The sequence below is a fragment of the Cibotium barometz genome, chromosome 39 (genome assembly GCF_041138505.1).
Source record: "Cibotium barometz isolate CiBa-2024 chromosome 39, ASM4113850v1, whole genome shotgun sequence".
Lineage (NCBI taxonomy): Eukaryota > Viridiplantae > Streptophyta > Polypodiopsida > Cyatheales > Cibotiaceae > Cibotium > Cibotium barometz.
The window spans coordinates 7,505,191-7,519,955 of record NC_141084.1 but is presented as its reverse complement, the minus strand read 5'-3'; the positions used below and the strand labels follow the sequence as shown (position 1 = coordinate 7,519,955).

Here is a 14,765-nt window from a genome sequence, read left to right as displayed (position 1 = left end):
GTGAAGGTCTTTGACTTCCGCTATGAGGTCCTCCTTCTCCTCTTTCCACCGCTTACCCTCATTGAATACCATTTGGAGAAAGTTTGCTTTCTCCTTCCACCATCCCTCCATCTCTGCCTTCCATTCCTTCATTTCCTTTTCCACATTTGTTATCCTCTTGTTTGTGACCATAAAGGTCGCCTTCGTCGGGTTGCGCAAGGGTGAAGCCATGGAAGAAGTGAGAGAGAGAGAGTTATGCTGCTGCCTTGGGGGCCTGAGCAAGGGTGGGTGGGGAAAGGGGCGCGCAGGCACACAGCCTAACGGATCGATAGACTGGCCATTGCCAGCAGACCTGTGCGGCGTACAACGAACAGGGCGGCAGGCGGGGGAAGCGAGCAGCGTGGCGGCGGCGGACAGGGAAGAAGGGTGGCGGCGGCGGCGTACAGCGAACAGGGCAGCAGGCGGGGGGAGCGAGCAGGGTGGCGGACAGGGTAGGGTAGGGTGGCGGCGGCGAGCAGGGGAGGCGGCGGACAGGGAAGGGCAGCGGAAGCGAGCAGGGGAGGCGGCGGCGAGCAGGGGGGGGGGGAGAGAGAGAGAGAGAGAGAGCATGGCATGCCGACACCTGTACCTGCAACGGCTGTTCAGTCCGCCTGCAGCCAGTCCAACAGCCATCTAACACCTTCCCTTCTGCAACCTGTCAGAAGCCTGTAGAGCCTGCTGTCCTTGCAAAGGAGAACCATCCCACAAGTGCTTCTCTGTCCAGCAGCCGCCTCTGTGCAAAAGAGAAAACCGGCGTGTAAGAGCAGTCCTCCTAAGCGGAAAGCACACCTTCATCAAGAGATAGGCGCCCCCTTTCTGCCCGCCAGCCCCTCTTCTTCATAAAAAAGCACACACGTGGCCCCAATAATAGCATATGGGCCACGTTTTCTTTTATAAAAGGCATTATATTGTTTTTAAAGGTTTTTAAAACCTTTTGAGTTATAATCTCTTTGCCCCCTTCACACTTAGGGTTGTCCACACATGGATTTCCTTTTTAACTCCAATCTGATGCCATTCACACTGTCCACCATGTCCCCGTGCACACCTGCATACTGTCCAGAGAAAATCACAGGGTCCATAAAATTGGCATCTCGGTCTGACACTATGGTCCTAGGAATCCTGCCAATCGGGTACCAATTCCCGTTCTAATTTCTCCAAAGTCGAATTCATGCCCCTATGACCACCTGTAATGGCGTCATGGGCATCATGGAGAAGAGCTGCCCGGAATGACTTCATGACACATAGTCGGCCTTTGTAGAAAAGCCAACCATCGCGTATCAGAAAATGGCATGGTCCTGTGGCATCCAATGCGTGTTCCCACTGTGTACCGAATTCCTCGGAATCTGTGTACATGTGCTTCATGTCTTCTAGTCCTGTACCAACAAGATCAAGTCTAGTGGTCTGAATCGTAGACACTTGTCCCTTCCTGCTCAAAGCATTGGCCACTGGATTGGCCTTTCTTGGAAGGTACTCAATCTTACCACCGAACTGCTGGAATATCTGACTCCAGTAGTGTTGTCGATCACTCCGCTGTGCACTTGGCATTGTCTGAATCCAGCGTAATGCCTGATGGTCAGTAACCTCGAAGTCACGTCCATACAAAAAATGTTTCCAATGTTTCAAGGCTTGTATAACCGCTAGGAGTTCACGATCATAGACTGAGTAGTTCTTCTCGGCGGATAGTAACTTACGAGACATGTAAGCTACTGGATGACCATTCTGTTGCAATACACCTCCAATTGTGATGCTACTCGCATCGGTGATCACCTGAAATGGGTCGTCCCACGAGGCAAGTGCTAAACAAGGTGCTTCTGATAAAGCCACCTTGAGGTTTTGGAATGCCTCCAACGCTCGTGGAGTCATTCGAATCTTTTGCCTTCTTGTTTTCACTCCCTTTAGCAGATCGGTGAGATGTGCCGAGAGGTCAGAAATCTTGTCGATGTGGGTGGAATATGCCTGGCATATACCCACAAGTGATCTAATGTCATAGGCTGTCTGAGGTACTTCCCAGTTGACAATCTGGGCCACTTTAGCCGGATCAAGTCGAATGCCTTAAGCACTAATTATATATCCCAAGTAATGCACCTGGAACAGATAAAATTTCGACTTCTTTTCATTGACGTAGAGCTCGTTGCTTTCCAGCAACGTAAGAATTTTCTTCACATCAACGTCATGCTGCTCAACCGTAGCTGAAAATATGAGTATGTCGTCCAGAAATATGAACATACACTTTCCAATCAAATCCCGGAAAACACGCATCATCATGCGGTTAAATGTAGCTAGGGCGTTCGTCAAGCCAAATGGCATGACCACAAATTCATAGTGGGCCCGTTCTGTACGGAAGGCTGTCTTGGGGATGTTCCCCTCCACAATCCGCACCTGGTGGTACCCACTCTTTAAATCAAGTTTCGAGAACACCTTTGCTCCATTCAGCCTCTCGAGAATATAGTCAATTCGAGGCATCGGGAATCTGCTCTTGATAGTTAGCTTGTTGAGTGCACGATAATCGACACACAAACGGGAAGACCCATCTTTCTTCTTGAAAAATAAGATCGGTGCTGCAAATGGCGACACGCTGGGGCGGATGAAGCCAGATTGCAACAATTCTTGGAGTTGGCGGTCCAACTCTGATTCCATTGCCTTGGAAAGGTGATACAGAAACTTGCTCGGGGGTTCTGAGCCTAGGAAGAGGTCAATCTTGTGGTTCTCCGGTCTGGACGGGGGAGCTGAGGAGGGAGGTTGTCCCGAAGAAAAATCTTCTGGAACTTTTCGTGGAGAACCGAGTACTTCTCGAAAGCACTGGCCACCGTCTGGGCTGTTTGGATGTAAATCATCACACTGTCCGCCTTCCCGGAGTGCTCGCTTAGCCAAGTGGCTTATGAGTGGAAAGTTCGGAATTCCTGGCTCACACTTAATGGTCACCGGGGCGTTTGACACATTCCGATTGATCTGGAACGTGTGCTTGTCCCACTTGACATCAGGAAGAAACTTGGGAAACCACTGAATACCCAAAATTATGTCTGCTTCTACAAGAGGGGCAACCATAAAGTCACGCACAAACTCTATGCCCTGAATCACTAACTTAGCACCTAGAGCTTCATACTCGACGCTCGTTGTCATGCCTGTGCTAAAACCCTCAACGTGTTTGTCCATCGAAGTCAGCTTGAAACGAGCACGCCTAGCTGCCTGTTCCATGACCACATCCTCCGTGCTACCGCTGTCAAACAAGACAACGACTCTCTGGCCACCTATGTAGCCAAAGGACTTGAGCAATTCGTTGCGTTCATTCTCTTGGTCATGGGCGCCCTTCTGCTTATCTTCGAGCTCCCAGCTAATAATTGCTCCAACTGAAGCACCGGGGTGTGAAGACCTAGGGGTAGCCGCTGGGGTCTGTGTGGGAGCTGAGCTCACCACGGAAGCTGTGGAGGCGGCGGCGGCGGGCTTTGGAGGCTTCTTCGGACAATCCCGAGAAGTATGCCCTTTTGTATGACAAAAGAAACATCTACCCTTCTTCTTGTACTGAGAAAGCTCCTCAGCACTCAACTTGCCACCTGTCTTGCTTGCCTCCGCTTTTTGGTCTGGAGTAAGCTTAGACGCACTGTTCGAGTTCTTGGAGCCAGAGGCTCCCGGGCTCTGACCTGGGGAAGACCCCGTCTGGTTCTGGCTTTTGCCCCCCGAGACGGTAGCCCTGGGAGAAGCCGGCTGGGAAGTCTTGGGCTTGCCACCATTGTGTTTCATTTCTGCACTCTGCGCAAGCGAGAGTGCGTCCTCAAAAGTGGCTGGCCTAAACATACGCACCTCCCATTGGATTTGCGTGTCAAGGCCATACAAAAACTGCCCTTTCTTGTCCGTATTAGATAAGCCTAATTGCAGACATAAAGTCAAAAGTCTATTGGCAAACTGAAGGACTGGTTGCGCGTTCTGACGCGCTCCCCTAAACTCGTCTTTGAGTCGCTCAAGGTAGTGGGGCGGTAGAAACCGCTGCTTAAGGTCGCGAACAAACTCGTCCCACACATAAGCTGCCATACTTGCTCTGGTGTGGACATGAGCCCACTGAGTCCACCAAGGAATGGCCTCACCTTCCAAGTACCAACTGGCTAAGATCACTCTGTCAATATCTGTTTTCCTAACTGCGGCAAAGTAAGCTTCAAATTGATGTAACCATGAATAGAGAGTTGTGGGATCGAGTTTACCATTATACTTACTAAAGTTCATTTTCTCGGGAAAATGATGTGAGGGCGCCGCTGGTGTCAATCTGGCATCCAATGCTTTGAGGTAACGCTCATGTTCCATGCGTCGCATGGCTTTGTCTTCTCGTTGTCGGATCTCCAATGCACGCATCTGCAACTCAAGCAAAGAGCTTGGTTGCGGCTGTGACCCTGTGAGAGGGTTCCTGAGTTGAGGATCTGGTATTTGGGATACGGAAGGAGAGGGAGGAGGAGATGGAAAATGCGACGCTGGAGAGCGGGTACGCTCCTCCAAAGCCAAGATCTGCGCCTTCTGCTCATCCAACTTGGCTGTCTGTTCTGCGATTGCTCACATCAGCTGCTGCTGCTGGAACATGTCTGTGACACTCAAGCCTGGTGCCCTAGCTGGGCTGCCTGGTGCACTCTGGTCCCATGGTTCCTGGTCTCTCTCGTCGTCGAAGCTCGCCATAGCAGGAAAATGCACTTCCTTTCCGGAACGCAATCTGACCATCCGCTATCTGTGTGGGAGACGTCCGGAGGCTTCCAGAGGCTAAAAACCAACCGTCCTTGGAGGGACAGGAGTCACTCCGAAAGGGGTAGTCCACCAGCGTCTAAAAACCAACCACACGAGAGAGAAAAAATTATGGTTTCTTTGCTGAATCTTTGTACTTTAAGTAGGCTTTGGTACCACTGTAACATGCGGAAGCTTTGGAGAAGAATCGATAACTTCAATACTCAGAATTCAGCACTCTTTTCACGACGGAAATCAACCACAAACTGAAAGGAGATGTGCTAGAAAATAGAGAGAGAGAGAGAGGGAGAGATGGAGAGGACGCAGTATTGGGTTCCAATTACCCTCTGTAGGGCCCCCACCACGGATGGTGTATTTGCTTTATTAGAATGATGTGAATCTGAAAAGAAAATATAGAATTCTTGACCTTTCTTGGCTGGGAAATCCCTGCCCTTGACCTTCAGTACTCCACCCCTTTGCTTAGCAACTCCCTTGGCTTGTCTAGTCCTTGATTTGCTTGAGCTCTTGGTGAATAATGAGATGAATGAATGGGATTGTGGGCAATGCTATTTATACTACCCAATCATGAGCAGTCGGCCAGCTTTAAATGCTCCCACGACCAGAAATTGAGCATAAAATGCTGAATTAATTCACATTCAATGCTGCGTTTTTCCCTACAGGCTGAGAAGGTGAAGCGTCTGAATTCCAAAGGCTGGGCAAGGCCTTTGCACACATCCCAAGGGCTGGGCAGCCTGTATGGGCTGTCCCATACTTGCCCTATAGCCATGTAAAGGCTGTAAACTCGTGGAATTTGCCTTATTCTTGCCCTAGGGCTGTTCTACAGCCCCTCCATGTCTGGTGGGTTCAGCCAGGGCCTTCCTGGCCCTCATGGGGGTGGTTCCACACCATTTCCATGCCCACACTAAGATCTGGGGTAGCCCTATGGGCTGGTCCCTTGTCCTAAACACTAACTACTTAGTGATCTGGCATCCGGTACCATACCCGATACACAGAATCACTGACATCATTCTAGAGGGAGACTCACAGCACGGACTGGCACTGTTTCATGTGCAGGACAGTGCACACCTGACCTTAGACTCCTGTGCAGGACAATGCACACTTGACCTCGGACATATGAGATGGATCCCTGGCTGACTCGTCCCGGACTGGGCTCACATGGGACCAGTTCACCATCCCAGGTCTTGCACCTTCTGTACAGAAATGTTTACGTGGCATCCAAGTGCAGGATGCAGGTGATAGTACCACACCATCGTGTTGTTTTTCCGACACCGAACTTGTAATCCACTAGCAGAATGACATGATGTGCCGAACTTGTGCAGTATGATATGATGTATGGGGTGCGGAGACACTTATGCATTTTGGGTGTCTTGGGCACCCCTGTACATGTCTAGAAATGTTGGCGTGTCTTGGTTGGGTACAAAGTTTGAACCCATGTCCAGGTACTAGTGACAGGGGTTGAAGTTTGTATACAATTTTAGGGGCCATGAGACAAGTGAAAGCAAAGGAAGAAGGAAGGTGCCCATACGCATGGTGCACGCTGGCTGAGCCAGCCAATCCTACAGCCTGGGTCGACCAGGCCATATGCAGCACCTCTAAATGGGCACCAGATGGAGTCTCATTACCCACTAAAGTGCCCGCTCCACGAATGGAGCATGGCTTGATTGCTGCAGATATGATTGATTTACAAAAGACGGGGCTGAATCTGCCAGTGACGGAACTGACCTGAGATCTGCGTTTTCCTGAAGAGCACACTAACCTCAAAACGCACACGTGCTGCCAGAAGGTCTGTGCACACCTGGGACCATCAGGTGGATCTGTTCCCTCCTTGCGTTCACCTCCAATCGGGCTGCTTGGGGACTGCCTGGAGGTCTCTTTCTTGCAGGAGATCAAGATGGAAAAGACCAAGCCCAGCAACCACTGTGCACTTCTTTCTCTCGTGCAAGTTAATGCACGTTGGTTCCTATCTGCAAACCCACGAGTAAAGTCTACAAACCTTCTGCATGTTACAAGGAAAACCACGCCCCCCATATCATGAGTCATAACTTCTATACCACCACATTTGATACAACAGCAAAAAAAGAAATGGCCCACTCCTTACATCCCCAATTCAAATTGCAAACGAAGACCTGTTCTCACAATTCATGAATATGTTCAAGGTTTCCTGTTTCTTCAGATTTCGCTGTGACTCATTTGTGCTTGTGCAGGCTCCTGTCCTGGAAGCATCTCCAAGGATCAAACAACGAACTGATGGACCCAATCTTGCTCTGCTAAACCGGCAGGCAGGTGAAGAGAAACCAGCCAACAGGCTCCCGAGAAAAAGTTGGGCTCCAACACAGCTGAGACCCTTAACTGCCAAGAGAAGCTCATCTCCCCAGGGGTCAAATGCTGACACTGTAGAATCATTGGACATGGAAGAGACAGTAAAGTTGGAGGCTGAAACGGCCAATCCTCACTCCTCTTTGCAAAGCACCAATGTGGTACCCGTCGATGAAACTGATCCCCCCAACGAGGAGGTTTTGGAGGGCTCTAATCTGGAAGCAATCTCTGTTTATAGCTCCCTTACTATGGATCGTAGCTGCTATGATGAAGCACGAAACTTTGGTGAGAGTTTGGGGCCCAACTCTATACAGTCGGCAAGCCTTGTGGATGAGTCTTCTGATGTATCTGTGAATGCCCCTCGGCTGGACCTCATAGCAGAGTTCCCCTTGTCGACTGACGACTGTCAGTGCAAAGAACAGCTAGTTGACACTGGCAAGTTTCCCGAAAAGGAAATTTCACTGAAAGGGGATGAAGTTGTATCTCTAATTAAGAGGCAGAGCAGCTTAAACACAGTGCTATACACGCAGGATCCCGAAGGTAAAGCCTCTCCTGCTGCTGCAAACTTCAAGCCCATGACCATGACCATTGATCATGGCATGCTAGAACAACACGAGGACCAGACTCAAGAGAAGGGGACCATTCAAACAAGTGAGAAACAGCCGATGCATGTGAGACCTGCATTCAATGATGTCATACATGTGATAAGGCATAGCACCTTCAGGATTGGAATGGATCAGCAGCAAGAGGGGGAATTTGCACAGCAGCAGGGCAGCAGCATTGACATGGACTCACTGCAGAAGTCAGAAATTGATGTGTTGACAGTGCCCACAGGGACCACTAAAACCACAAGCACCAATAATGGCGTGTTGCATCAGGGCCACAATGCAGTGCACAAGGAAGGTGGGGAGGAGAAGGGACTGGACGTGAGGTCGTACAAGCAACGAGCTGAGGCTTTGGAGGGGCTTCTGGAGCTTTGTGCCCAGCTGCTTCAACAGCAAAAGCTCGATGAGCTGCGCATTGTTCTCAAGCCTTTTGGTAAAGGTCAGGTCTCCCCTAGAGAGACTGCAATTTGGCTCACCAAAAGCCTCAAGGGCATGCTAGGGGACGACCAATACCGCCCTACATCTGAGAATGGAGACCTTTAAGTCCTTTTTCTTCACGGGTACTTGTGGATGTACACAACCTCTCCATTCATTGTAAAATCTACCACTTTGTTCATGACTTATTGAACATAAGTTTGTGTAACTCCCTTTGCTTCTCAGAGGCAGCCTGCTGTTTCACTCTATGAAAGACTGCAATATGCTTTTCGATTGGAAAGACAAGAAAGGCAGCTGTTTAAATGTTGAGGAGTGTAGACATGTGTTTTGAGCATCATGATCTCCAACTCTAGTTCAAATGAAAGGTCAGCCCTTAGCAAAGTGATCTTATATTATTATTAGGCAGACCATGAAGTTAAAACAAGAAGTTTCTTGTATAGACTGAGCATGGAAATGTTCTCTCACCAATTGTGCCAGGAAAAAACATGCCCATGACCTGCCATTCCCTGCCCATCATTGGATTTTGCACTCTTTGTTGGGAGAAAGATTGGCTTGGTTAAGTCTTCAAAGCCCTGGAGTATCTGGAGGGAGTCCACTTTGAGTGGAGAAATGCTTGCTCACTTACCCTAGCACCCCCTTCTGAAATTTACCTTCACAGAAATCTCTCCAATGTACCCAACTGCTTTTGAAGCCCTTCTGATGAAGACAAAGAAGAGCCAATCCATGCAGATCTCTTTATGAAATCAGCTATCCCATCAATGCTAAGCTTAACAAGTTTTGGAGATTTGTCCAGGAGTGTAGACGAGTTGGTAAGAGAAGTTTTGGCAGATTTTTTGTGGTTCAATTGGTGCTTCTGATCTTGTAAGATGCCCCAGACTTGCTTATAAAGGTTATTTGTAGCCCACCCTCACTTGATTTTTAGGAACCATTAAGCACTTATGATGATCTCGATGGTCCAACTATGTAGGCCTACATAGTTGTCACGTGCACTCTCCCGAGTGTGACATGGACATGCTTCTATCTATTGGCCATCTCAGAGGTTGAGTACATGGCCGGATTCATGTGTTTGTAAGGGCTATTGTGCCAACTCATTGTAATATTGCCCAGGCATCCAATGAGCAGCCAAGTGTGGACAAATTTATTGGGTTATTGTGTGAACACACTTAGGTGGACATTATTATTAGGGTTGGTAGATTTGGTAGCCAACTCATCAACATTAGACACTATAATAGGAGTGTAGGTTTTAGCCATAGCCATTTCTTAATGTATGGTAGATTAGGTCATCCCTCTCTTTTGAATATTGAGCATGAATAAGAACTAGTTTGTGTATGGGTTTAAGTCCTTGATTCAACACTAATCGTAATCAATCAATTCATAAACATGCTTTTGCAAGCACCCATGTTACATTGGTGTCAAAGTGTCTAGTTTTTGACGGTAGAAAGATTGTAATTTTTCTCTCATAAGGGTGTGGAGATCCATCACGAAGAACCCCATCATCATTTGTGTTTTTACTTAGGTTCGTGTTTTTTTCATAAAGGTTACATTTTGCAAATTATGTACTAGTAGCTCTTGTGTGTGCAAGGGGCACTCGGCCAAAGGACAAGAAAGAGGGTGAAACGCACCAAGTAGAGGGTGGATAGAGTAAGTAAGCAAGGGGGCTTGTTGATGCTTTAAACATAGCAAGGCATGGGTGGAAGAAGACACATCAAGGGGGTCCAATGGTGGGCACTCAAAGGCTAGATCTGGGAGAGTAGTGGCGGTCTGATTTAGCAAAAACACAGTCCTATTTAGGCTACAGGACAACATATAGTAGATGGCTAGATTCAACAAAAACATAGCCTATTTAGGTTGCAAGACATCACACAATAGGCACCCATATACATAACAAAATGCAACAAAAGAGTGCCTCCAAGGGGGTGCTACAAGCCAACAAGTTTATGGACGGAGGAAGTAGATAGGGTAATGTTTTATATCCGGTACATGCGGTGTCCTTGCCCAAGCCAATTGGCTACACCCACCCTTCCTCCATCACGTAAGGATGAAACCTTCACCTAGTCCATGACCACAAAGGTGTGTTTGTTTTCTTCCAGTACATCTACAGCAGGAACAAAACATGGAACTTTAGACAATGTTAGAGAGCTATGGTGTTTCTTGGGAGAAAAAATGGTCCACCAACATCGATCTCTACAAGAGAGTAGTGGCACCATATAGGATAGTGCGGAGTGAGGAGTTTATCCAACTGTTAGATAACAAGTTGCAGCTTGTTGAAGAGATCCAAGCAATAATGATAGCACATACAGTGGTAAGTCCTTTCATAGATGAAGCTCAATAGGAGGGAGTGTCCAAGGATGTCGGAAATCTTTCAAGAGAGGTAGTGGTATCAATGATAGAGGTCCCAAGTAAGGAGCAGATTTTGGAGGATGAGCCCAAGGAGTACACATTACCAGGCTTAGAGGTGATCCAAACAGATGGAGAACAACCCATCCCAAAGGCCATTTTAGTTTCGGAGAGGACAAAGAGGAGTCAATAAGTGAACTTTCGACTCTCTCTCCAAATCCATTGAGGAGGAGGATGAGATGAGTGGTTCCGCAGTGTGGTGTCTACCATGCTAACTGAGCATCCAAAGGCATAGGGGCTAGTTCCAGTGCTCACACTTTCCGAGGAGGCAGTGGGGGCAGAGACGTCATTAGAGATAGCAAGCCCAATAGCCATGCTATTGGAGTTCAGATCAATGTGTGGAGCAAAGAGTGAGTTCGCGATAAGATTCGTATCGGGTTAAAGTGGAGGAGCATCATTTGCACCCATGCTCCTATTGGAGTGGAGATCAATGTAGCAACACACACATAGATGCAGCAAGCAAGGAGAGAGAGATGGAAGCACAACACTCAAAGTAGATTGATGAGAATGAGTGAAGTACAAGTGAAGTGACATGATAAGGTCACTCACACACTCATAAGAGTACGTGCATGCATACACTCGAGGGAAAAAACCTCCTAAAGAGGGTAAAAGTGTCCCAGCCCATTATTAGCCTACATCCACACATTACTAACATATAAAGGCTAGAAATCTCCCCATGTAGTGATGATGTGAACATGTACAAGATCATGTGGCTGATCAATCCCCAAATGGCAATAAGCCCAAAGCTTTGTGAAAAGCTTCAAATTTCTCCTGTGATAGAGCCTTCGTGAACATATCTGCCACATTGTCGTGTGCAGAGACATAAGCTAGGATAATCTCTACTACACAGTGAGCCTCTCCCTGACATAATGATAATACACCTCAATGTGCTTTGTGCGAGCAAGAAACATTGGGTTTCTCGCAACGGCTAATGCTATCATATGTATCCCACACTTGGATGCCACGCGGACATATCTATACAAGTAGGTGTAGGACCTAGAGTGGGAATTGGTCCCTTGTGAGTCCCAATTCAGGATGAGTCATCCAGCGTTCCACTTTAAGCATATAAGGTCAGGTGTACAAGTCTCGTACATGTCCTTGGTCAGGTGTGCAAGTCCTGCACATGGAATAGTGCCAGTCTGTATTGTGAGTCAACCTGTGAAATGATGACAGGTGTTTCGGGTTTGGCTTGTAGCCAGATGCTAGGCATCTGAGGAAAGCATGTAGTTGCATGAATGATTGCATAGAGTATAGGGTTTTTACCCAATACTTAGCCATGTGGGGCAGCCCATGGGCCGTGGCTTTGGTCCTTGAAGCCCCATAAGCATGTATGGCCATCCCTTGTAGGGCATAGGCCTTGTTGGCTAGCCTCTAGGAGGGAAGGGCCGAGCCCCTAGTGGCCATGGATTGGCTGTCAGCCAGGCCTAGAAGGCTTGGGCAGCCAATCGGCCAGCCCACATGGCCTTCACAGCTAGTCGGTCAGCCATACGACGAGGCATCTAGGCCATGGGCTGCAATTAGAGCAAGGCGGCTAGCATAATGTGAAAGACGCCTATTAAGGCTGATAAAACAGGTTGTGGGCTATTAATATAGTAAACATGTCGACCTCTAGAGAAAACCATCCAATAGTATAGGACATATATGAGCATGGGCTTGTCAATGAGTCAATTCAACTCATTATTTACAAAGTGCTAAAGTGCTAGGACAACCAAAGGCAGCATCATGCGAAGGTAAACTTGAAGGTCAAGAACCAGGTCGTCTTCAGGCTGAAGGTTTATAGCCAAGGGAAGACCTCCAGAAGTCAATCTTTTTCTCATCATTCAATAAAGCAAATACACCATCCTTGGTGCCCTGCAGAGGGTATGTGGGACCCAATCAGGTGTACCACTCTTGCACTCTTATCTATGCTACATTGTGCAATCATCAAGAAACAAGGTGATGAATATTCATTATATCTAAAGTATAATCTTGCCTGTAAGCTTCTGCATGTTTGTTATCTAAAGTATAATCCATCTATAAGCTTCCGCATGTTACAATGGTATTAGAGCTTTGCCTTTTGGTATAGAGATTTAGCCAAGAAAAAAACTATATATATATATATATATATATATATATATATGTGCTTGTGTGGTTGATTTTTAGACATCGGTTGCACTCCCATTCCGGTGTGACTTCTATCCCTCGAAGGACGATTGGTTTCTAGCCTTAAGAAGTGACCGAAAACATCTCCCACACACATAGTGGATGATATTGGTGCAGTTAGGGAAAACCTTGACCTCTTCCACTATGGCAAATTTCGACAATGAGGAGATAGAATACCAAATCCCAATAGAAAATGTTTCTTCGACAGAAAAGACTACTTCTAGAAGCTCAGTCACCAGATGACACGAATGCCATGTTTCGGGACTTCATGTGCATCATAGCAGAACATATGCAGGCATGTACGACTTCTATACAAGCCTTGGAGAAAAGGACACTTCAAGAAACATCGACACCAGTCACTCACTTGGCTTTACAGTTGTAGAAATCGAAGGCAAACAAAAGAGGTCAATTCCTCTACGGTTTGGACACGCAAATCCAATGGGATGTGTGCATGTTTGAACTAAAGACTTTTGAATGGGCACTTTTGGTTACGCAAAGTGCCGAGATGAAGTATAACAACGGAAAACCAAAGACCTCCCAGCCCGGAGTAGCCAAGGTAGCCACTGCCTTTGGCAAGGGCGAGAACCAAACCTAGTCATCATGGTCTACCTTGGGAGTCTTTGGCTCTAAGAACTTGAACAACGGACCTCGCCTTACTCCAAACGAGAAGGTGCTGGTGGCTGCCAAGATAGGTGGTAAGATTAGTCCTGAAGAGCAAGAACAATACAAGGAGAGGCGATGTTTCTTTTGTCATACAAAAGGACACACTTGCCCTAAGAAGACCCTTGTTTTCTTTCCACCTTCTCTTTTCTCCTCTGATTGAGAAGATGCATTGAGTGTATCAAACTACTTCATACCTTGTAAATCATTGAGATACTCATATGTGAGATCATGGGTCTCATAGAGGGGGGGGAGGGGGGGGAGGGGGGGGAGGAAGATTGGACACAATGCTTTTGTCTTGTGTTGATAAATATTTTGTCATTTATTTTTTTCGTTTAATTATTCTGCTAAGGTGGATTTATTAAGTTGTAGCTAACTTATTTAAAGTAATTGTAAAATTTATTGAAAGCTTGTACTTGGAGAAAAGATCTTGCAACAATATAGGCTTTTGTGCCAAAAGCCTTTAAACTCCTAGGATAAAGAGGGATACAAAAAATATTACCAAAATTGGAGAGAGCGTTTTCCCTACAAGTAAGGACATAGGAATAGAAATAAAGTTCAAGGAGACCTAGAAACAATTGTAAATCTACAACTAGATACAAGAGGTACTGGGATGCCAGAAGAGCCCTAGCAAAACATAGACATGTTAAAAGACATGGTGTGAGCTTAAGCTTGGCAATGATTAAGTGAATTATATAATGAAGATGATTATCACATAAGCTAACTCACCCCAATGAAGCAAAACATGTAATCACTTAGATTAATATGACCAATGAGCAATGGAATGCGCTCAAGAGCCATCATTTAAGCAGCATAACCATAAACACATGCTAATGAAGTGAGTATTTCCACAAAGGAACACTTAGTATATTAAGCACTATGCAAGTACACAAAGTATGCACTCTACTCTCTCCACATAGCTCTTTAGTGAATGAGTAGAATACCTTGTTTATATAGGCTCATGAGGAGGAGGTGCCTAGAGGCCTGGAATCACTCCACCTCTCCTAAGATCTCACTTGACTCACCTAAAAGGTGATAGCTATAATCGGGGAGTCACCTACTTGACCTACACACAATAATCAAGTAAAACAAGGGTCTTCTTATTCTAAGGTACCACTAAGGATTTCCCACTAAGGATAAATGCTAGATCACATATTTTCCCTGGCACTGCTCCCCTTTAGCTAAAAATAGAGCTCAGATAAGCTCTCTATGAGAGCTTCCAACCAGCTCCGCACATCGCTGCTCATCTACATGCTTAGCATCATTGGCCACCATAAGCATGCCTATGGGGCTAGCCAAAGCCAGCCCATGGCAGCCCATGGCCATAGGACTAGTCGGCAGCTTGTCATCATAAGAAGTAAATAGGCTTCTGTCGGCTAGCATTAGAACTAGCTAGGACAACAGGTCATTGAGGGTTATAGTTAGCCAGCATTGGCAAGGCATAAATGCTTTATGTGCAGCATTAAATGCTAT

The 14,765-nt window shown here is 46.8% G+C and overlaps 1 protein-coding gene across 2 annotated transcripts in view; it reads left to right on the top strand.

Moving 5' to 3' along the window:
• LOC147615673 (serine/threonine-protein kinase Nek5-like) overlaps positions 1 to 9,240 on the top strand; it is a 54,877-nt gene extending 45,637 nt beyond the window's left edge. For both annotated transcript variants that reach the window (XM_086778230.1, XM_086778231.1), the window contains one exon: positions 6,942 to 9,240. In XM_086778230.1, coding sequence (XP_086634356.1) covers positions 6,942 to 8,201 — 1,260 coding nt within the window. In that variant the 3' untranslated portion in view covers positions 8,202 to 9,240. The remainder of the gene's footprint in view (positions 1 to 6,941) is intronic.
• The last annotated feature ends 5,525 nt before the right edge of the window (positions 9,241 to 14,765 follow it).